The following is a 22,198-nucleotide window of genomic DNA, read 5'->3' as shown; positions in this document are numbered from 1 at the left end:
GCTGCTGGTAAGAACAAGTGTTTTGTTGTTGACTTACCATCCAGAAATCACTTACTATAGTCTTGTTAGTTGTGAAGTAAGCTCCACCAATGCTTTTCAAAGATGTACGGCTGTATAACTGCGCAACTGTTTGCAGCCATTCTCACATGCGAGGGAAAACATTGAGTTGAGTTGGCTTAACAAGCAGCAGCTTATTAAGTTTAAAGTGATAGGCCATAACTGTACCTAACCTGTTCAAGGAAGCATAATAGGTCACCTTTAAGAAAATCTGCAAACAAATCAAAGACGATCCTGGCTTTTAGACTTTAGATTAAATATTTATCTTTATCCTTCGACCCTCAGCAGGTTTGAAACTCACTCGGCCTTCTCCGTCTCCTGGGGAACCTCTTCTTCTGCTTCGACTTTCTCCTCCTCTCCTTGTCCTCCCACTGCGGTCAGCTGTTTGAGTTACAGTAACAGAAGATTTCTGCTCCAGCTTTTGTCTCAATAGCAAAAACATTTTTACAAAATAAATCCAAACCAAATTCATGTTCAAGTTTATTTTTAAAATTGGGACAGTATGTACTAATGAACGTTTGTATGTAAATAGCCATGTGGTTCTTTTCCATCTTTAGTCCCACTGGCAGGTTGATTGTTTACCACAATAATAAATAATAATAAATACAAGAATAAAAAATGCAAACATCACTAATAAGAAATACATAAAAGCACATTAAAATCTATATTTTCTTACATATACTCCATATTGACATGTATGGCTTTCCAAGAGCCAGTTCTTTAAATGTTGTTTTTTTTAATGAGATGAGAAATTAAAAGTTATTTATGTTACTATGAATTGTATTCCACACTGCAGAAACACAAAATCTTACAAAGTATTTTTGGTCTAGTTTCTAGTGAAAACATCTGAGTTGACGTGAAATAAAACAAAAATAAATTATAAGTAAATTTTCAGCAATATAATATATGAGTTTGTTTTAAGTAAATAATTCCTAAATATTGATACAAAAGTTCCACTGGTAGAATGTTCCACTGCGCCGTTACCTAGCAACCCCAGCCAAGCCCAGCCCGTTACCTAGCAACCCCAGCCAAGCCCAGCCCGTTACCTAGCAACCCCAGCCAAGCCCAGCCCGTTACCTAGCAACCCAGTTCTAGTTCCACTTGTAGATTAGATTATTTCACTTAGAAGACACTTAGAAGAGTTTGTTTTAATAATAATCCCTTAATATTTATGAAAAAGTGATTCCATTAGCAGATTATTTTTGGCAGGACATTTTCCCATGTTATTCGTGAAAACAATCTGCTGACGAAACTAGAACTTTTTATCAATACTATGAAATGGTATTGATAACTTGGAACAAGCTCGAATATCTTGCTGAAAAGTTAGATGTAGATTTGCTTTGTCTTATTTCTCATTTGTGCTTTTTTTAAAAAAAATAAATTGTTGAAATAGCGATGAAATGTTTTATAAGCCAAAATAAAATCTTGAGACTTTACGTTCTTGTTTTTGGAGTATCTAGGCGTTGATGATTTTTGTGTAAAAATACAAGAATCACTTATTACCCAATGAATGTGTTCATAATCACAGTACAATACTTTGATCTGCATCTCAAAAGTCATCAAAGTATGAAAAAACTGAAACTATTACTATAAATAATAAAAACTAAAACTAAGCAATATTTATTTAACCAATAAAAACTAGCAAACACACTGTAAAAAGCTAATTAAAACTAACTGAATTAGACCAGAAAGTCATAAAGAAGTAAAACTGACCTATAATGATAAAACCAGAACAACTCACCAGCTTCCTCTTCAGCAGCGGCGTTCCCTCTGGAGTTGGAGGCTCCTCTGTTGTCGTTTCTCCAAAATCTCCGAGACCTCCCGGTTTGTCGAACCCAGGCAGACGCCCACCTTCCCCTTCCTCGCCATCCTCCTCTTCTTCCTCTCCTCCAGCCGTGTCCAAGTGGTCCGACCCTCCATCCACTTCCTGGACCTCTCTAGCTCCGGGTTCGGGTGGCAGGTCTCCATGCACCTCGTCCTGGGTCGGATCCGGCATGCTGGCTAAGATCTCTGTGACCGTCATCTTCTTGGCTCCCTCCACCAGGCCGCCGCCGAACAGAACCTTCCAGATGAGCGTGAAGAAGCCCTTGCACACGTTGTAGACGAAGATGAGGATTCCCATCAGAACCGTGTAGACGAACGTCACCAGTCCGATCACCATCTCCTTCACCGTCATCCTCCGGAGTTTGCGGTACTTGCGCCGCAGGTTACGGAAGGTGAACATGCCGAAGAAGTTCATGACGCTCTTCATGAATTCGGCAAAGGCCGATGCCGACTCCGGAACGGCGGCCTCGCCGTTGCCTTCCTCGCCCTCTCCAGACTCCGCCTCCTCTCCGCCGCCCTCCTCCTCATCGTCTTTCTCTTCCTCGCCGTCTCCCTCGGGCTCAGAGATGGACGCCGCGATGTTCATCTCAAAGATGGTGTCCTCGCAGAAGTTGACGAACATCTCCATCTTCTCGCTCTCGCAGCCCTCGTTGACGACGTCGAAGATGAACTGCCGCTTCGACTCCCTGACCTGCGGCATTTCCCACTGGTTCCTGTTGGCCTCGCTGATCTCAAAGTAAATGCGCTCAATCTTCCGGCTGGCCCCCATGATCTCGATGCGGCCGAGGAAAGGCCGGAAGTAGTTGAGCACGCTCTCCGCCTGCTCCAGGAAGTTCTGGAGGCGTGTGTCGTGGGGCACGTGCTCAGACAGGTTGGTCAGCAGGACGGCGATGTTAAACCCGATGTCTTTCGCCGGTTCCTGGAAGCGATCTGCGAATTCCTCAAAGTTGATCATTTCATTCTCGTCGGCCTCAGAGCAGGAGAGCAGGAACTGGATTTCTGATGGGGAGTACTGCTTCTGACTGTCCATGGCCTTGGAGAAATCCTTCTTGGAGATGAGTCCGCGCGGATCCGTCACATAATCCCGGAAGGCGTCGGACGCCACGATGTCTTTGAGCTTGAGGAACATGTCGAAGAACTTGAGGATCATCTCCACGTTGCTGGAGGATTCCACCAACATGTCAACCATTTGCCTTGCAATGGTGCCGTTCACAATGTTACCTAAAAGCAGCAAAGTGTGGGAACATATTAGGACATTTCAGCCAAAACAGAAAGAAAATCTGCAGCTAGAGAGCCAACCTTCAAGTAGAGACAGCAGCATGACCACCATGTCCTTCTGCAGGTCCAACAGCTCCTTCAACAGGCCGATTTGACTCGAATCCTGCAAGATAAACACGCCACAAATTATACATTCAGCTACGCTTCATGGCTTAACTGACAGATACGGGTACTTCCAATGGTGGGCACTGCCAGCTAAAATGTTAGCTGCGCTAACCCTAAAGCACTAATCATAAACATTAGCTCTGCTAATGCTAAAGTGCTACACCAACACGGTATTTAGTGGAAGCTAATTCTAAATACTAATACGCTTTTACTCTTACTTGAGTAATGTCTTGGAAACACACACGTCCATTCTTTCACAAATGTCTGTAGGAGCCAAAGTGATTATTTATGTTTCACATCTGAGGGCAAGGAAATGATTGGAACAAGTAAATTAGATGTTTTAGTCTAGTCACAAGCACTTTTTTATGCCATAAAAGTACATTTTATTTTTATTCATTAGCTTTGAAAACAATCAAATTAGCTTATTTGTGTTTGTAATGTCAAGATTAATATTTTTTGTGGTGCTAAAGAGTGATAAAAGATGGCACCGCTAACTAGAAACGTCCGCTAATGCTAAAGTGCTATGGCAACACAGTCTTTAGCAGAAGGTAATGCTAAAGTGCTAACTTCATATCAAATTTTATCTGCCCTGGAAAGTCTACACCCAATTTAATTGTGGCGTTATAATGAGTTACATGTTCTATAACGCCGTTAGGTACTGTATTTGTGTTTATATCTAGTTTTATTTTTATTTTATTCACGTATGTTGGCGCTAAATATTTTCAAAGTTAGCAAAAAAATAAAAATGAAAAAATTAGCTCTGCAACCAGCATATTAGGTGAAGTTTCCCCGCCACCACATAGATATACGGGGGAAGCTAAGTGCGCTAAATATTTTTAAAGTTAGCAAAAACTTAGCTCCACTTTAATGTGTTAGCATATTAGCAGTTGGTTGCAGCTCCCACTTAAGTATCTATTTATTTGAATCAAAATAGCTACAAAAGCTCAAGCATAAATGATGAGACACGTTCAGCTTCTCCTTCAAATATTCCGTTAGTATAACTTTTAAACATTTTAAAAGTTAGCAAAACAAAAAATAGCTCCTCTCTTAACAGATTAGCGAAAGTGTGCCCACCACTGGGTGTCTCTTTTGAGAGATTTGTATAAAGATAAATCTAAATCACTACCTCAGAGTGTGTTCTACTCCAAAAATGATCCTGGGTTTGCATTTATAGACAAAGAATATTCATGTTTAGCATCACAGATATTACAATTAAATTAAATGGTGGGAAGAAGGACAAAAAAAATGAAATATTGCAAAGCTGTTTGTGGAAAAAAGGGCTGCAGGATGGAAGAAATAAGCAACTGATCATTACCAGAAAACGAGAGGAATAAATCAATGATGCAGAACTGAATGCTGAACTGAAAACGACGGTAAAGCATGCGTTGTCCTCGAAGAAGCGTGACAGAACTTTGAATAAAATCTTACGACATTTCGTTGTCCAGGATCAGGGTGCATCTAACAGGATTACACATATTATATTAGATTTAAACCTTTTTACATCTCAGTAAAGAACAGAGTTCACACACTGCTTAAGAACAGCCAATAAAAGCAGCAAAACACTAATAAAAATTAACATTTCTGAGTGTTATCACTGGATGTCACCCTAGGTAACTAGGTACCCGTTACGTCAGTATTTGATTTTTCCTCACCTGCGCCAGTTTCATCATCATATGAGCAAAAACATGGAGGAAACCCACAACAGCGTCCCACAACCTGCTGTGGGCCAGAGACTGCTGGTTACCAGTGCAGGGGCCCTGAAACACACAAAACATCAAACTGCATGTTTTTAAAATGAAATCTTTTCACCTTCCAGACCCAAATTATTCTACAGACACGCTGTCTTTTGACATCTCCCTGCTGGAGGGCAAGAAGCTGCTCGCTAACGATGATTAGCATTTGATTTAGCTGTAAAGTTGTCAACAAAACATGCTAAATCTTCAATGTAGCAAGGACATATAAAAGAAGCAGGGACGCAATGCTTTGCTATTGTCAATACCACGACAATTCGATAACGAGGTCAGCAAAAGGTTTTCATTAAAACAACAATAGCGAGGGAGGCTATGCTAGCTTGACTTTGACAATTTTAACATGTGGACGCGCTGCAGAATTCTGTGTTTCTGTTAAATAACAAAAAAAAGGTGACCCTCACATCAACTCTGACAGATCATCAGTAGATCATCAGTAGACTAAGTGTTTAAATGAGCTAATCAACCACCACAGAGTTAGCTTAGCTAATAGCGGCGGTAGCTAACCTGCCCAGCGATCACTTTTTAATAAACATAAAACTAACAAGCTGAATTTTCTGTTTGTGTCTAAAATATTTGAGCGCTTTTTGGTGTCGAATCCGTTGTTGTCAGTTGCTATGGCAACAAGTCTGCATGTATCATAGCCAACGCAGACAGCAAGAAAAAAAAAAAGAATGACATGAATGGTTTTGAGTTGTCCAACTGTGGCGTACGGCACTGAATTAGTGCCACGTTACATCTCCAGGTTTCATTTTGTTAATGACGTTCTTGATGGAAAGTAAAAAAAATCGTGATTTTTTCCCTCCCGCTTTGCACAAATCCGCAAAATTTCCGGATGTAAATAACGACACACAAAGTGTCTTCAACATTCAGAGCTAATTTAATCCACGTTTAGGTTTGTCTGCAGGAATGAAACGAGGCTCGACTGTCAGCAGCGCCTCACCTGGATGTACTCAGTCAGGCTGTTGAAGACTTGCTTGGCCACAGTCATGGCTTTGGAGAAATTCCTCTTTCCAGGCTCATCGATGATGTCTTTCCCAGAGTAATACCAATAAAAATCGCTGATGGACTCCTGGACATTTATATATATTATAAAGTTATCATATTATTGTTATTCCTGCCTTATAATGCAAAAACACAAAACCTTACACAACAATCTAGTAAATAAAAAAGTTAAAACTTGATCCTGGTAATTATATTTTGCATTGATTAATAATAATAAAGCAACTCTGAAAATATCAAATGAGTAACTGTAGTTTATATATATATTTAATTATATGAAATACATAAACAGTGTTATTTATTTTCAGTTCGGTCACTGATACACTGCAAAAACACAAACTCTTACTAGTATTTTTGTCTAGTTTCTGATATAAATATCTTAACACACCTGACTAAAAACAAAATTAACTTACAAATAATTTGTCAGGAGGACATAAGGTGGATATAAATATTAAATATTCTTTAATATTTGTAAAATAGTTCCGAGTTCCTCTGGCAGATTTCCTGATAACATGGGAAAAATGTCTTATTTATAAATGAAAAATATAAATGCTCGGGAATTATTGACTTAAAACAAGATCCTAAATCTGGAAAGTTACTTTAAGTCAGTTTTGTCTTAATTTATGTGGACTAAGATATTTCCATGAGTAACTAGACAAAAATTCTTGGTGATATTTTGTGTTTTTGCAGTGTACGAGTGATCCAACAGAAAGGTAGTAAACAACACTTTACTAATAAATAACTAATAAATATCTATACTGTACAAAGTTACTTATGTGATATTTTCAGAATGGTTTTAATAATATTAAACTTACAAAAATAAACCAAAGCTGCTTTAATCAAAACAAAAATATCATAAATAAGATCTTTATTTATCCACACTGCAAAAACACAAAATCTTACCATATATTTTTGGTCTAGTTTCTATTAAAAATATTTGTAGTATTCTTGAAATAATACTAGCAAGTAATTTTTCAGCCAGAAATGGGAAAACGTTTTAAATAAATTATTCCTTAATTTTGATTTTTTTTTTTAAATACAAAAAAAAAATAAATACTAGTTCCACTGGCAAGACATTTTCTTAAGTTATCAGTGAAAATAATCAGCCAGTGGAATTAGAACTGGGTTGCTAGGTAACGGGCTGGGCTTGGCTGGGGTTGCTAGGTAACGGGCTGGGCTTGGCCAGGGTTGCTAGGTAACGACGCAGTGGAATATTCTACCAGTGGAACTAGAACTTTTTATTAATATTAAGGAATTATTATTGATTCTTACGTCTTGCCTAAGTAGTTTTGCTTTATTTCAAGCAAACTAGTATTGTTTGCACTATTAACTAGACCAAAATTCACACGGTAGGATCTGTGCTTTTGCAGTGCAGTGATGCGCCGCGCGGCCGAAGCAGCGTGACCTGCAGTCGAAGCAGGTAGTCCACGGTGCAGATGATGACGTTGATGGTCGTCGTGCTGCCCGTCTGCGTTCTCAGGTAGTTCTGGAAGTCTTAACAGAACCAGAAATGGGATTTTTTTTTTGTAAAGAATTTAACCAACGATTTTATTAAGTGCAACTAAGATGATGTCAGTCATATTTACCGTTATTGTGGCCTTCGCACAGGAGCTGCAGGAAGCGGAAGAGGTCGCACGTAAACTCATCGTCTGCCATCACTTTCTCATCTGAGGCAGAGCAAGAAGAAAAATTCTTGGAGATATTTTGTGTTTTTGCAGTGTACCAGTGATCCAACTGGTACACTGTTGGATCACTGGTACAGGACTTAAATGCATGATATGTAAAATATCACAGCGGAAACGATGTCCTGTTGGAAAAAGGAGCGACTATAACTGTTGTAGACAATGTGAAGTTTAAAAAAAAGGTTTTAAAGTGGGTTATTTTCCTCTCTGATTGAATATGAAGTAGTGAAAATATATTTTTTACACACTTTTACCAAGGATGCTAGTAAACATCACATCATAACATTCTGTTCTGATTAGCAAGTGCTAGTAAATTTCCACCAAGAAACTCTGTTCCGGTTAGTTTGTCAGACATTTTCTTTTCCTTTTTCTAAACTCGTTTAACAGGAAACGATGCAACAGAACTCAGACCAGAACAAGCATCACTTAAAAAACACTCAACGAGAACATAAAAAAACAGATAAATGAGGACATAACAACCATCGAAAACCCGACAGGACAACAGCGTTTAGACGGGAACGAACAGAACCGCACGCCGTCATGCAGGACAGATCTACTGTACGACCCAAATGCAAGGAAACTCCTTTACTCTGGATATAAACACGTAAAAAAACATCTTTTTGACCTAAAAACTGTCAGATTTAGCTGATGGTTCGCCGACAGACAGCCGAGTCCTGTACAGAAATGCACAAACAGAAAACAAAAGCAAAAGCAAAAGGTGGAAGGATGGTTTAAATATTTAAATACCGTTAGTTGAAAACTTTATGTATATTTTCTCCTTTTTGCTAAATCTACGTTTTTGTAGATTTTTTCTCATTCATAAAAGTTCCCTGTTAGACATGGGGAAAGCAAATAAAAAATAAAAATAAAACTTGCCAACGTGGAAAAAATAACGTTTTTTGCCCAACTTTCATAATGCCAGATGTGTTGAAAAATCTGCACTGCAAAAACACAAAAATCTTACCAAGTATTTACGTCCAGTTTCTAGGATAAATATCTTATTACACTCGAAATAAGACAAAACTACCTTAGAAGTAACTTTTCATGAAGAAACAGAAGCTCGTTTTGAATACTGACTCAGTTCCAGATCCACTGGTAGATTATTTCAGTTATAACAAGACATTTTTCACAAATGGAACTAGAACTGGGTTGCTAGGTTACGGCCTGGGCCTGACTGGGGTTGCTAGGTAACGGTGGAACTAGAAGTTGTTCTTCAATATTAAGGAATTATTGACTTAAAACAAACTGCTGTATCTTGCAGAAAAGCTACTTATAAGCTAGTTTTGTCTTATTTTAAGTGAACCAAGATTTTTTATTTTTTTTTTACCAAAAACTAGACAGAAAATACTTGGTAAGGTTTTGTGTTTTTACAGTGTGCAATTCATTTCAGTTTTAAAAACAGGAGAGGAAGACTGAACTCCCTCCCGTGTGGAGTTACAGTAGATCTGAGATAAAACACTCAAGGACGAGGATTAAACTTTGCAATCGCTGCAGGATAACGGCAAAGATTAATTTCACTGATTCCTTGAGTGTGAAATGAAATGCATATTAATTTCACAACAATTAAAGAGACTAGTCGTGTGATTAGGAGCCAAAAAGAGAGAAAGAGAGAAGACAGGAAGGACAGGAAGGAGAGAGAGAGAGAGAGAGAGAGAAAATTCACGACAGCAAAGTTTCATTTACCACGTTCTAGCTTCTTATCTGAGCGCAGAGAATTGGCGTGAAGGAAGACATGAGAGGTAAGAGGTTCGTAAAATGAACAAAATGGAGGGAGAGAAAAACAAACAGAGACGCAGTGAGTCCAGGAATCTCAGGACTGGCAGTGGATGATAAAAAAAAACTTCATTTATAAACATTAAAGTCAGCAGTGCACTGCAAAAACTAAATCTTACCAAGTATTTTTGGTTTAACTTCCAGTGGAAATATCTTGGTTCCCTTGAAACAGATTTAAACTAACAACTTTTAAGCAGATGTAGGAGCTTGTTTTAAGTAAATAATTCATCAATGTTTATAAAAACGTTACAGATTATTTCACTTATAGGAAAAATGTCTGAAATAATCTGTAACTTTTTATCAATATTGAGGAATTGCTGACTGAAAACAAGCTCCTATATCTGCTGAAAAGTTACTTGTAAGTCAGTTTTGTTGTAGTTCAAATAAAATGTGGTATTTGCACCAGAAACTAGAGCAAAAATATTTGGTTATATTTTGTGTTTTTGCAGTGTAGCTCTTTAGGAAGCAGCCGTCCACAAACAGACGCACATGTACGCACACAGATTCCACAGCCGGGTCCAAAAATGTCCCATCAGCTTCACAATGCAACGAAAATAAGATGCACTACAAAAACAACAAATCTTTACAAGGTTTGTTATTACATAGTTTCTAGTGTAAATATCTTTGTACACTGAAAATAAGAGAAAACTAACTTACAAGTAACTTTTAAACAAGATGTATGAGTTTGTTTAAAGTCAATAATTCCTTGTTTTTGATGAAAAGGTTCTGGTTCCACTGGCAGATTATTTCACTTATTGGAAAATGTAGAACTTTTTCATGAATATTAGGGAATTATTGAATTCTATACCTTGCAGAAAAGTTTCTCTAAGTTAGTTTTGTCTTCTTACAAGTGCACCGAGATATTTGCACAAGAAACTAGGTAAACTTACTTGGTAAGATTAGTTGTTTTTGCAGTGTGGATCAGTTCTGTGGTGAAATAGAGAGGATACTCACTGCTTCCCTCCTCTGAAACCATCCCAAGTCCCTCCGCCTTGTTCTGCCTCTCAAACGCATTCAAGTCCAAAACGCTGCCAAGAACAAATAGAACTAGAACTATTCCAGTAATCAATTAATCTATTGATTACTCTGACAGATTAGAATCCACACAGACCTGCAGGTCTGCATCAGAGCCTGAACGCTCAGGAAGAATCCCACGTCCTTTTTGTCCTTCAGGTAATCCAGCATTTTCTGCACAGCCACACACACAGAGACGTTCATGTAATACATATCTAAACATTGGTTATTGATTGAGCTCTAGGAAACATTTCCAGGTGGATTTACCTGCTGAACATCACTGTTGCCTCCGTTGAGGATGGAGATTCCCAGTTTGAGTGTGGAAGAAACCATGGCTCCTGGTTCGCCTGGAATAATCCCAACCGACAGGCCAGTTTAATCCAGTTTAATCTGGTAAATGTCTCTAATCTTCTTCCTTTTTAGAGTTTCGTGGTTGACTAGCAACAAGTACTGATGCTAAATACAAGAACTAACACTTCTGCTAATGTGCTAATAGCAGAGCTAATTATTAATTTAGCGACTTTGCTAACTGGGCTGCACAGTGGCGCAGTTGGTAGAGCTGTTGCCTTGCAGCAAGAAGGTTCTGGGTTCGATTCCCGGCCCCGGTCTTTCTGCATGGAGTTTGCATGTTCTCCCTGTGCATGGTGGGTTTTCTCCTGGTACTCCGGTTTCCTCCCACAGTCCAAAAACATGACTGTCAGGTTAATTGGTCTCTCTAAATTGCCCCTAGGTGTGAGTGTGTGTGTGCATGGTTGTGTGTCTCTGTGTTGCCCTGTGACAGACTGGCGACCTGTCCAGGTGACCCCACCTCTCGCCCGGTACCCTAGCTGGAGAGGAACCAGCACCTCCCGACCCCACTGAGGGACAAGGGTGTAAGAAAATGGATGGATGGATGGATGGACTTTGCTAACTTTCATAATAATGGATAAATTATGAAGCGTTAATTTACTTGGTTGTTTAGTGAAGTTCAGTGTCTGAACTGATGTTTTTAAAGCTGATGAATAATAATAAAATTAACTTTTCCAGCACAAAAAGTGCTTTTGACCAAACTGAAAAACAACATTTGTTTGCTTCAGTCACTTCCAAGCCAACAGATGTGAAACATAAATAATCACTTTGGCTTCTACAGCACTTTGGCTGTTAGGATCGACCTGATTGCGACATTTGCCTTAATTCCCACTGCTACTGCACTGCAAAAACACAAAATCTTACCAAGTATTTTCGTCCAGTTTCTAGGATAAATATCTTGTTACACTCGAAATAAGACAAAACTACCTTAGAAGTAACTTTTCATGAAGAAACAGAAGCTCGTTTTGAATACTGACTCAGTTCCAGATCCAGATTATCTCAGTTATAACAAGACATTTTTCACAAATGGAACTAGAACTGGGTTGCTAGGTTACGGCCTGGGGTTGCTAGGTAACGGTGGAACTAGAAGTTGTTCTTCAATATTAAGGATTTATTGACTTAAAACAAACTGCTGTAACTTGCAGAAAAGCTACTTATAAGCTAGTTTTGTCTTATTTTAAGTGAACCAAGATATATATATATATTTTTTTTGTTTACCAAAAACTCGCCTGAAAATACTTGGTAAGGTTTTGTGTTTTTACAGTGTGCAATTCATTTCAGTTTTAAAAACAGGAGAGGAAGACTGAACTCCCTCCCGTGTGGAGTTACAGTAGATCTGAGATAAAACACTCAAGGACGAGGATTAAACTTCGCAATCTGTCCTGAAAGGACAGGAGTCAGAAGAAACGTGTGAAACAAGCAGAGGTGGGCAGAGAGCCCAAAAACGGTACTTCAGTAAGAGAAGCACTACTTTAAACATATTTTACTCAAGTAAAAAATATCCGTCCAAGAAATTATTCAAGTAAGAGTAAAATAGAAGTTAATTTAAAGTAACTGAGTGCATGTAGCTGGTTGCTAGCAGCTACAGGCTGACCTTTGCAGGCGCTGATCATCTGCAGCACCATCTCTGCAGCCCCGCGGTTGTGCAGACGGGACTGCTGGTACAGAAGCCTCTGCTTCTCCATTTCCTTTTCCTGTGGAGCAAAGAGAGAAGAAGAGGAGCTGAAACCCCGCCAAGCGGATCTGCACTGCCCCCCACACTCACACACACACCTTCACACACACCTTCACACTCTGATCCGCTTTCTGGAGGCCTTCCTGCTAGAACTGCATCCAATAAACTACATCTAACGTTGCATCTTATTTACTAACAAATGTATATAAATCACTTAAATTTCACTTAAGCCTTTATGAAATATTATCTTTCCTAGTAACACAAATTAAAAATAAAATATTATTAAATTGTTAAATCAATTTTCATTTTACAGAATGAGAGATTAAATATTTTATATTCTAGATATGCACCTGGATTGGATGCTGAAGGTTTGTTGTATTTAATCTTTAACAGTAACTAAAATCCAAATTTCTATGTGGATAAACTTTCTGAATTGTACAACAGCCTGGCTAAGAAAAACAAATAAATAAAAACAATAAAATTATGATTAAATTAAGTCATAAATTGTTGTAGAGTAAAACTGTACAAGAATAACAGCTGAAGTAATATGAGAATAAAGTTATAATATTAACAGAATAAAGTGGGGTTAATTCCCCTGTTGGTTAAAACGGCAGAGCGCCGGCACTTCCACCTGCCATAAAACATAATCAATAATCAATAATGACACACACCTCCACTCTCACACAGTGTGTATTAGTCATGGAGGCAGTTATTATTCCAACTGTTGACATCCACCAGAGGTGCAAACACTCGACGGCAGCCGACACTTTGCCCCAGAGCATAACAAACACACATACACACACACACACACACACACACACACACACACACACACACACACACACACACACACACACACACACACACACACACACACACACACACACACACACACTCTTCCACTTCATGCAACCTCTGCTTCCAACAGAACAGTGGCCAGTTTCCTGCCTGGACGTCCGTCAGCGACTTCATCTGAATCTTTTCTTTATGGGTAAATTACTTAAGAGCTTAAAGGACTGAAAACATTTACTGCAGGTTTTGTTGCGTCTTGATGTTATTTATTACACAAACAGCAACACGCTGCCCAGTATTTTGGTCTAGTTTCCAGTGCAAATATCTTATTACACTCGAAATAAGACAAACTAGCAAGTAAGACATACAAACTTATTTTAACTCAGTATTTTTTGCATATTGATAAAAAGTTCTAGTTCCACTGGCAGATTATTTCACTTATAAAATGGGGAAATGTCATAAGTAAAATAATCTTCCAGTGGAACTAGTACTTTTTAAAATCAATATTATACAATTACTTACTTAAACATATATAATACTGTGATTCTTTGAACAGGTTAGAATAGATTTATGGCCTATACAAAACATCTACATTACTTTTTTTTTTTGCACAAAATCATCCCTAAATAATGAGATTTTGATCTGCTAAATTCTGCCGTCCTGTCACTTTAAATCCAAATAACCTGCTGCTGGCCACGCCTCAAACTTAACGTTTACACTCACATGTGAAAATGGCTGCAAACAGACGCGCAATTATACAACCGTACATCTTTGAAAAGCAGAAGTGGAGCCTTCTGTGCAACCAGTAAGAATGCAGCAAGCGGTTTCTGGATGGTAAGTCAACAACAGCAGCCATTGTACAGCAGTAAAACCAGCTGACCAAACGTGATGGAGCTCAGCTTTGGTTGCTAGGTAACGGGCAGTGCCTGCTGATTCTCTAGACACTGAAAGATTCGTATGTTATGTCAACAACAAAACACTTGTCTGTTTGCAGCAGCCTTTGTACAGAGAACACAGCAGTAAAACCAGCTGACCAAACATTCTGGAACTCTGCTAGGGTTGCTAGATAACAGGCGGTACTCTGCTGGGGTTGCTAGGTAACGGGCAGAACTCTGCTGGGGTTGCTAGGTAACGGGCGGAACTCTGCTGGGGTTGCTAGGTAACTGGCGGAACTGCTGGGGTTGCTAGGTAACAGGCGGTACTCTGCTGGGGTTGCTAGGTAACAGTTGGAACTCTGCTGGGGTTGCTAGGTAATGGGCGGTACTCTGCTGGGGTTGCTAGGTAACAGTCGGAACTCTGCTGGGGTTGCTAGGTAACGGGCGGAACTCTGCTGGGGTTGCTAGGTAACGGGCGGAACTCTGCTGGGGTTGCTAGGTAACGGGCGGAACTCTGCTGGGGTTGCCAGGTAACAGGCAGTGCCCGCTGATTTGTTATGTTGCACTCTGGAGGTTCTTGAAATGGCTAATTTTCAAGACAGTAAAAAATATTAACTTATAGCCAAAAAACGTCTGAATGGTGTTTATTTCAGGAGCAGTACAGACTTAAATCGAAGCAAAAAAACGTGCAAACTCTGAATTTTACATAACACATCCCCCCTTTTGAGTCAAGCTCCTATATGTCATTGGAAAGTTACCTGTAATTTGGGTTTGTCTTATTTTAGGTGAACTAAGATATTTGAACAAGAACGTAGACTAAAACACTTTGTGGACTTTGTGTTTCTGCAGTGATGGGACCGGGTATTAAACTGTAATCTGCCTCTCTGGTCCAGGAACCATCCTGTTGACAAAAGAGGTTAGCCAGCCTCACCCTCTGCATACCATGCATATGAAACCCCTCCCAAAGCACACAGAACTACATCTACCCCATCCCTCCATCCCGCCACCCCAACCCTCAAAAGTCTGGCATGAATGAAAACGCTGCGGATTTCCTCTGGTTACAGAGCTCCTGTTTCCTTATTTGACTTTTATTGTGAAAGGTTAAAGTGCATGTCTAGATGTGGTTTGAAGTGTGACCTTGGGCTTGGACTGTGCAGGCTTTTACTGTAGTCCTTGGTGTGCACAGAGAGGGAGACCTGTCACCCGTCCAGTTCAAACTAAAGACAAGTCTGTGTTAGTCATCAGTGATTAGGACTCAAAGCGGAGCTTCAGGGCGATAAGGGCTGAAAACACCTGGATTAGTAGGTGAGAGTTAGGCTACGTTCACACTGCAGGATTTAACCATCAAATCCGATTTTTTGTGAAATCCTTTTTTTTTTTTTTGCGTTGTCGTTCACATTTCCAAATACAGCTCCGGAAAAAATTAAGAGACCAATTAAAACAATCAGTTTCTCTGATTTTACTTTTTATAAATATATGTGAACTTTCTTGTTTTATTCCATGAACTACTGACAACATGTCTCCGAAATTCAAAACCAAAATTTAGTATTTATTTGCAGAAAATGAGGAATGATCAAAATGACAAAAACAGATGCAGTGCAGACCTCAGATAATGCAAAGAAATGAAGTTTATCTTGATTTAGAAACAACAATACTAAAGTTTTAACTCAGGAATCAGTGTTTGGTGGAAGAACCAGCAGGTTTTCAACGGGCTTCAGTTCACTGGGCTCTTAGATTTTACCAGAGCTGTAAATATACTTCAGCAGACGTACAGATACTTGTATAAAAATACTCTAGTAAAAGTACATTGAACCAATTTTCACCTTGAAGAATACAAAATGACTTCCATTGTTTAATTAAATTAAAATTAAAACCAAATCTCAATCAGGATGATTTAGATTAAACAAAATGCAGCAGATTCGTCACAATTCATTCTTTAAGCCAAAGTCATGAAAATATTTTTAAACTAAGGCTGCAGATGGTAAATATCTCCATCCATGTTGTTTTTCTTCTTCTGCTTTGCTTTGGCTGCATCCAGCTGAACGGTGAATTACCAAAACTAAAACACTCTTTTTATGTGATCACTGGAATTTTTCCATTACTATCTTTTTCATCACGGAAGTAACAAGGCACATGTGAAAATATAAGGAGAAGAAAGTACAAATATGTCTCTTAAAATGTAGGGAGTAAAAGTAAAAGGTTCTCAGAAAGATAGATGCTCAAGTAAAGTACAGATATCGGAAAAATCTACTTAGTAACAAAGTGCTTTTATTTTATTTTACTTTACTACTCTGCAAATATGCGACCTGAATGTGTTCTCTAGTGTGAACTGAAAATGGCTGAAAGTGTCCTGCATGTGCAGTAGGGGGCGCAATAACGTCCCACAGAAGAAGAAGAGTTCAGTGTTTGTGGAAGGATGCTAACGGGGGATCGTGTCTTATGGTTTTAAAGTTGTTGTCCGACCAGAGCAGCTCGTTAACAACTTAATCCTCGTTATCGGCCGTCATGGTTGTAGTTTTCCTTCCGGTTTGTGCGTTTCAGGACGCAGATGCTTGTCGAGCATCAACGACGTTCAGGTCGGACCTGAATCTGGCCGTTCAGATTCAGGTCACATTTAAAAAGACCAGACATGCATCAGATGTAGAACCACGTATCCGATCTGAAGATCTGATCTGTGCTGTTCAGGCCGTCATGAAAAGATCAGATTCTGGCACAAAAAAATAAATAAAAAAATCGGATTTGTGTGACTTCAGGCTGAACGTAGCCCAAGACGTGTTAGCCAAACAGGAGGTTCAAGTCAGGAAGTGACTTGCCAAATGCACAAAGTCAGCACAATAATAATAAAACGGCTCGTTTCTGTTAGTAAGAACCTGATTTCATAACTGATACGTTTTCACTCAACCGGGTTACGAAGGACAGCATTACATTTTCCCATCAGGCTCAGAAGGAAACAGCAAAGTTGTGTCTACTTAGCTTTTTTTTTATTTACACAGATCCAGTGTCTTCTGAAACTCCCCTAAAATCTCCACAACTTTTAACTTTTGGTCTCCCAGCAAGCAGCCTATATGCGCAATTTGGAGGTGAGCGTGCTTCTCTAATGAAATCTACGGAAGTCATTTCACTTCCGGATCTTTATGTTACGACAGAATACTAGGGCCAGACGAAGAGACTTTCAAAATAAAATGTACAACAATAATAATATTAGTAAAATTGATTATTCAAAGTTCTGCTACTGATAATTTGGAGTTGATGTGTTAAATATTATGTCCTATAAAATTTATACCAATGTTCAACGTTCCTTCTTTAGATTTTTTAAAATAATTTTTCATGTAGGAGTTATAAAATTCATTCTACTAATATGACGACTTTAATCTATTGAATTTTTGTCATACACTTTGACTTTTTTCACATATTCCTCACATATTCTAATAATTTTCTGACTTTATTCTAGTATCATTATTACTTTCTGTAATATTATAGCTTTTTATTCTTGTGTCTTTATGACTTTTTACTTGTATTATTATGATTTTATTCTCATAATATGAATTTTTGTTGCAAGACTTTTTCTTACTACTAATTTAGTAATATTATTACGACTCTTTTCTCGTGTCATTGACTTTTTTCCCATAACATTCTGACTTCTTGTATTATTATAACTTTTTTACACAAATTAACACGACTTCACTCCCATAATATTATTACTTTATTCCAGTAATATGACTTTATTCTTGGCCTGGCCCTAATACTTGGTCTTACTATATACATTTTTGTGTAAAATGCTTTTCCACAAAAAAACATTTTCTGCAAAAAAAAAACAAACTATTCAGACACAAACCCTTACAAAACAAAATTATGTTTTTTCAGTCCAAATTTGCGTAATGCTGCCCTTCTAGAAAAGCTTGGATCAGCAGAACCGCACAATCACAGCGTCCAAAACTGAAATCAGACTCAAAACATCATTAAAAGGCAAACATCAGATTTCAGGGTAAAATAAAAGATATAAATATGTTGAAAGTATGAAAAAATAAATCTCAAAGGCCTTTCCGTTAATTTTAAAAGCCAATAAGTAATTTTAAAAGCACCTTTTAAAGTTTCTTTAAAAAAATACAAACTTGAATAGAAGAAACTGAACTGCTGTTTAGAAAGACTTCAAAATAAGAGCATGGCTATAAATGTCTGAAACCTTTTTCACAGTCGATGATCAAAACTTCAACACCGACGTCAAACTTTATTCAACTCAAAGTAAATTAAATTAGCAATAAATTGAAATTTATTTGGAAAATTTCAGTTTAGTGGATAAAAGTTTGCTAGCAGAGATGCTAAACGCTAAGTAGAACATTAGCTCTTAGCGCATTAGAGGAGGTATGCTAACTATTGACCGTAGTCTCTCATCAAAAACGTTTCATTTAACAATTACGAACGTCTTCTTACTGCAAAAGCTTCTGCTAACTCTGGGTTAAATTGATTATTGCTTTCACTTAGCTTAGCCGATTAGCTTTAGCATTAACTCATTTTTATTCTATGTCTGAGATAAATGAAGGAGAAAAAGTTTGCATAAAGCTGTATTCTGATTGTATTAGAGTATTTTAGCTACTTTTCCACCAGATTTGAGGAATTAAATTGAGTTTTTAGGACCAAAAGTAACTCTGTTAATGGGAAACTTATGGCAAACGTTTGGGAGTTACAATGTAACAACGTTGGTCTGAAATGGAGCAGAAGCTAAATTCAGAGTTTTTAATTACCGTTTTTGTAACATTTATTTTCCTGCTGTGGTGAACAACAGATAGTTTTCTTAATGCAGGCATTCTTAAACCTTTTCACAGGGTGCTGGTTTAATAGGTCTTTAGGCTACTTTACAATACAATACAACAAGGCTCTCCTTCTAGATGGCTAATAGTTCATATATGCTTCTAATTCACCTCTAAACACTTTATGAATCATTACTAACTGTTAATTATGCATTAATTAAGGGTGATAATGAGATTAAATCTACTGGTTTCCTACCAAATCTGTTCATCTTTATATTTTATCTACAGTTGTTAAACTAAACATTTCAGACCACATTGTAAGCATGTAATATTTTCAGTATTTGGTCTCCATCTCACCCTTATTTAACGGATAATAAACTGTTATTAATGATAACTAATAAATAGATACTATTTATTATCCATCTGTAAGTTATTGCCATTCATATTGTGAGTTCAGACGTGACTTCAGTGGCCGCTCAGTAACGCACTGATGCCCGGTCCAGGATTTATACGATGAAAATTAACATTACTGTCGTATAAGTCGTAAACAGATGATGTTTGCCTTTGATGTGGTTTTCTTTAAGTTCAGGCTCAGAAACTGTGATTTGGTACCGACTCCGGGGTTTGTTGCTGTTGTCTTTAGCTGCACCATCTCTCTGCACTCAAGTCATGCAATTTAGGGACGTTTTGAACCAACAACACCGATCCTGCCGGCGGTCCAGCAAAGGCATGCACAGGTCAGTCCACCACTGCAGGAGATAGACGAGTGGCGTGAGTGAACGAAAATTAAGAGTAAAGAGACAAAGAAACGAGGGGAATGCTGTGGTAGGAGTTGGGTGGTGGGGGGGGTGTGCTGAGTGTGATGTCACGGTGAGGTCACTCGGCGCGCGGGGAGCGGCTTCTCCGCTGACTCCCCTGCCTCCCCTCCCCTGGTCCCCCCATACCATCTCTGTCTGCCGCACCTCAAAGGATGGCTCCTCCCCCTCCTGCTCTCCCCCTTCGTCCTCCTCACCAATGTGACAGCTCTGCAGGAAGACGGCGACAAAATCATTAATAAAGTGTTTATTCATGAAAATATCGCAGTTTCTATCCATTGAAGGGGAAGTTTTATGTGTTTTCCACCAATTTTACAGGACAATAAAGTAACTATTACCACAAGTTGTTTAAAAAAATGCTTTATATATCAAATATGACTTAAAAAGAGATCATACTTTTGATACGGCGCCTGGAAATCGGGTGTCCCGCACTATAAAAAATACACAATCTTACCAAGTATTTTTAGAGAAAAAAATCTTAATGCACTTGAAATTAAACAAAACTAACTTACAAGTAACTTTTCAGCAAGATGTAAAAGCTTGTTTCAATTAAATAATTTCTTAACATAGCTGAAAATCAATATGCAGATTATTTCACTTGTAAGAAAACATTTTCCGCATGTTGTAAGTGAAATAACCTGAGTAGAACCAGTTCTTTTCCATCAATAATAAGGAATGTTTTACTTAAAACAAGCTGCTACATCTTGCTGAAAAGTTACTTGTAAGGTAGTTTTATCTTAACTGTACTGAGAAACTCGACCAAAAATACTTGGTACGATTTGGTGTTTTTGCAGTGCTCTTTCTGAAACGCCAACATCCCAACATGGCTCCTCTATTAACCCTTTAACAACGTTTTTACCAGCGTTTCACTGAGAAGTAGCTCCTATAATGAGCTCAGCAGATGGCAGTTGTTTGCTAATTGCTACTAGCTAGTCTGGAGGAGCTGATTGGGGGAGGAGCTTCGTACTCGAAGGCGGAGCTAAGTCCACCCAGGCGTTTTGGTTCCCATGGAAATTAAAGGATTTCTCAAACATGCATGAAAGAATCAAAGCAACACTCCAGGTGTGATTTTCATGAGGGAAAAACACATTATAACATGATGTAAAGCTAAAAAATAAGTTAATTTAACATAATACTGCCCCTTTAATGAGAAGGTTTCATTAGAGGACAGAGGAAACGTACCTTTGCCATAATATCAGCATAAGACATGTAAAGATGGTCGACTTCAAGTTTCCTGGAGTGAGAAAACAAAAATAAACAGAAATAAGGAAGACGGACCGACGTCTTCAAAGAGGCGAAAGCTGAAACCCGCCTCACAGTTTTTCCGTCAGAGCCGTGCGACTGAAGTGCAGAATCAGCTGATGAAGAGGATCCGGCTTCGTCTCCGTCTCCTCTTCCTCCTCCTCCTCTTCCTCCAAGGCTTTCTAGTTTGGGGAAACAGCAGTGATTCTAATGAGAGCGAATTTTTGTTTTGTGGCCAATCACATTTACAAAACAGCGCCACCTTTCACATTAGGAGGAACGAAGAGTTAAGAGACAAATGTTTTCATTTCAGGCTGTTTATATTGAGATGCTGTGTTATTGCAAGAGCAACTTCAAGTTAGGTGGTCTGTGAGTGTTTGCTAAATGGGTTAAGTGATTCTTAGAGAGAAAAGGTCTGAGAAACACTGACGTAGATGAATCTTTATGTTTTTAAAAGCACAGATCGTTGTACTTTAATTTAATTATATGTTATTTTTAAAAGTTTCTGTTTTACACCTCATGAGCTTAAAAACCCTTCTAGACTGGAGCGTGTCGGCGCCGACACCTCTAAATTTGCAGTATCGTAATTCCGCCACATGTAGCGCTATCTGAAAAATTCCAACGGTTTCTGAAAGGGGAGACGTTGCACTTTCCAGCAAGTATCGGGTTAATACGGAAACTTCGCAGCTGCAGCTGCAGAGAGTGTAATTATTCCGGTATATTGCGAAAATAACTTGCTGGATATTGAAAGTTCCGGTTGTTATGGATACATGGGTAAATATATAATCTCACAGGACATTTAAAGAACTACTTACAATTAAAATAAGGAAGATTTATTTAGGCAGACGCTCGAAACTCCGGCGTAAAAAGGTTAAATCATAACTTGTGCGGTTTGAGACGTTACTTACTGACAAGTCGTCGATCATCTTGTCTTCAAACGAGTAGCCCTCCGTTTCCAGCCAGTTGCGCTTGTAGGCGTTTAAGAACATGTTGATGGCTCGGTGCCTGCGGTAGAAGAGTCAGAGGGCTGTTGATCTGTTCTGATGAAACGCTGATGTTTTCATTCAGAGCGGCGGGGATCGTTACGTCGGGATGTTGTAGAGAGGCGTCATCCTGAAACACGCCACCACTGCTCTGCGGCGCTGCTTGGACAGCAGCTTGTGCCACACCATTTTCTTCGACTTGTAAGGATGCTCAGTCTGAAGAACGAAAGCAGACAA

At 38.7% G+C, this 22,198-nt stretch overlaps 1 protein-coding gene across 9 annotated transcripts in view; it reads right to left on the bottom strand.

Annotated features, from left to right (window-relative positions):
* The window catches only part of ryr1b (ryanodine receptor 1b (skeletal)), a 128,421-nt gene that overhangs the window by 9,670 nt on the left and 96,553 nt on the right, over nucleotides 1-22,198 (bottom strand). For 3 of the 9 annotated variants that reach the window (XM_081614644.1, XM_081614645.1, XM_081614646.1), the window contains 19 exons: nucleotides 22,065-22,177; nucleotides 21,887-21,983; nucleotides 21,054-21,160; nucleotides 20,919-20,970; nucleotides 19,866-19,946; nucleotides 12,426-12,525; nucleotides 10,751-10,830; nucleotides 10,581-10,657; nucleotides 10,424-10,497; nucleotides 9,380-9,397; nucleotides 7,601-7,681; nucleotides 7,420-7,508; nucleotides 5,956-6,084; nucleotides 4,917-5,021; nucleotides 4,693-4,722; nucleotides 4,391-4,420; nucleotides 3,181-3,262; nucleotides 1,799-3,102; nucleotides 359-438 (listed from right to left, as the gene is read on the bottom strand). In XM_081614644.1, the coding sequence (XP_081470770.1) occupies nucleotides 359-438; nucleotides 1,799-3,102; nucleotides 3,181-3,262; nucleotides 4,391-4,420; nucleotides 4,693-4,722; nucleotides 4,917-5,021; nucleotides 5,956-6,084; nucleotides 7,420-7,508; nucleotides 7,601-7,681; nucleotides 9,380-9,397; nucleotides 10,424-10,497; nucleotides 10,581-10,657; nucleotides 10,751-10,830; nucleotides 12,426-12,525; nucleotides 19,866-19,946; nucleotides 20,919-20,970; nucleotides 21,054-21,160; nucleotides 21,887-21,983; nucleotides 22,065-22,177 (2,729 nt within the window). The remainder of the gene's footprint in view (nucleotides 1-358; nucleotides 439-1,798; nucleotides 3,103-3,180; nucleotides 3,263-4,390; nucleotides 4,421-4,692; nucleotides 4,723-4,916; nucleotides 5,022-5,955; nucleotides 6,085-7,419; nucleotides 7,509-7,600; nucleotides 7,682-9,379; nucleotides 9,398-10,423; nucleotides 10,498-10,580; nucleotides 10,658-10,750; nucleotides 10,831-12,425; nucleotides 12,526-19,865; nucleotides 19,947-20,918; nucleotides 20,971-21,053; nucleotides 21,161-21,886; nucleotides 21,984-22,064; nucleotides 22,178-22,198) is intronic. The other 6 variants (XM_081614650.1, XM_081614651.1, XM_081614649.1 and 3 more) reach the window with 4 other exon arrangements.

The sequence above is a fragment of the Poecilia reticulata genome, chromosome 13 (assembly GCF_904066995.2).
Source record: "Poecilia reticulata chromosome 13, P_reticulata-male-v2, whole genome shotgun sequence".
NCBI lineage: Eukaryota > Metazoa > Chordata > Actinopteri > Cyprinodontiformes > Poeciliidae > Poecilia > Poecilia reticulata.
This window is presented reverse-complemented; position numbering and strand designations above follow the sequence as displayed.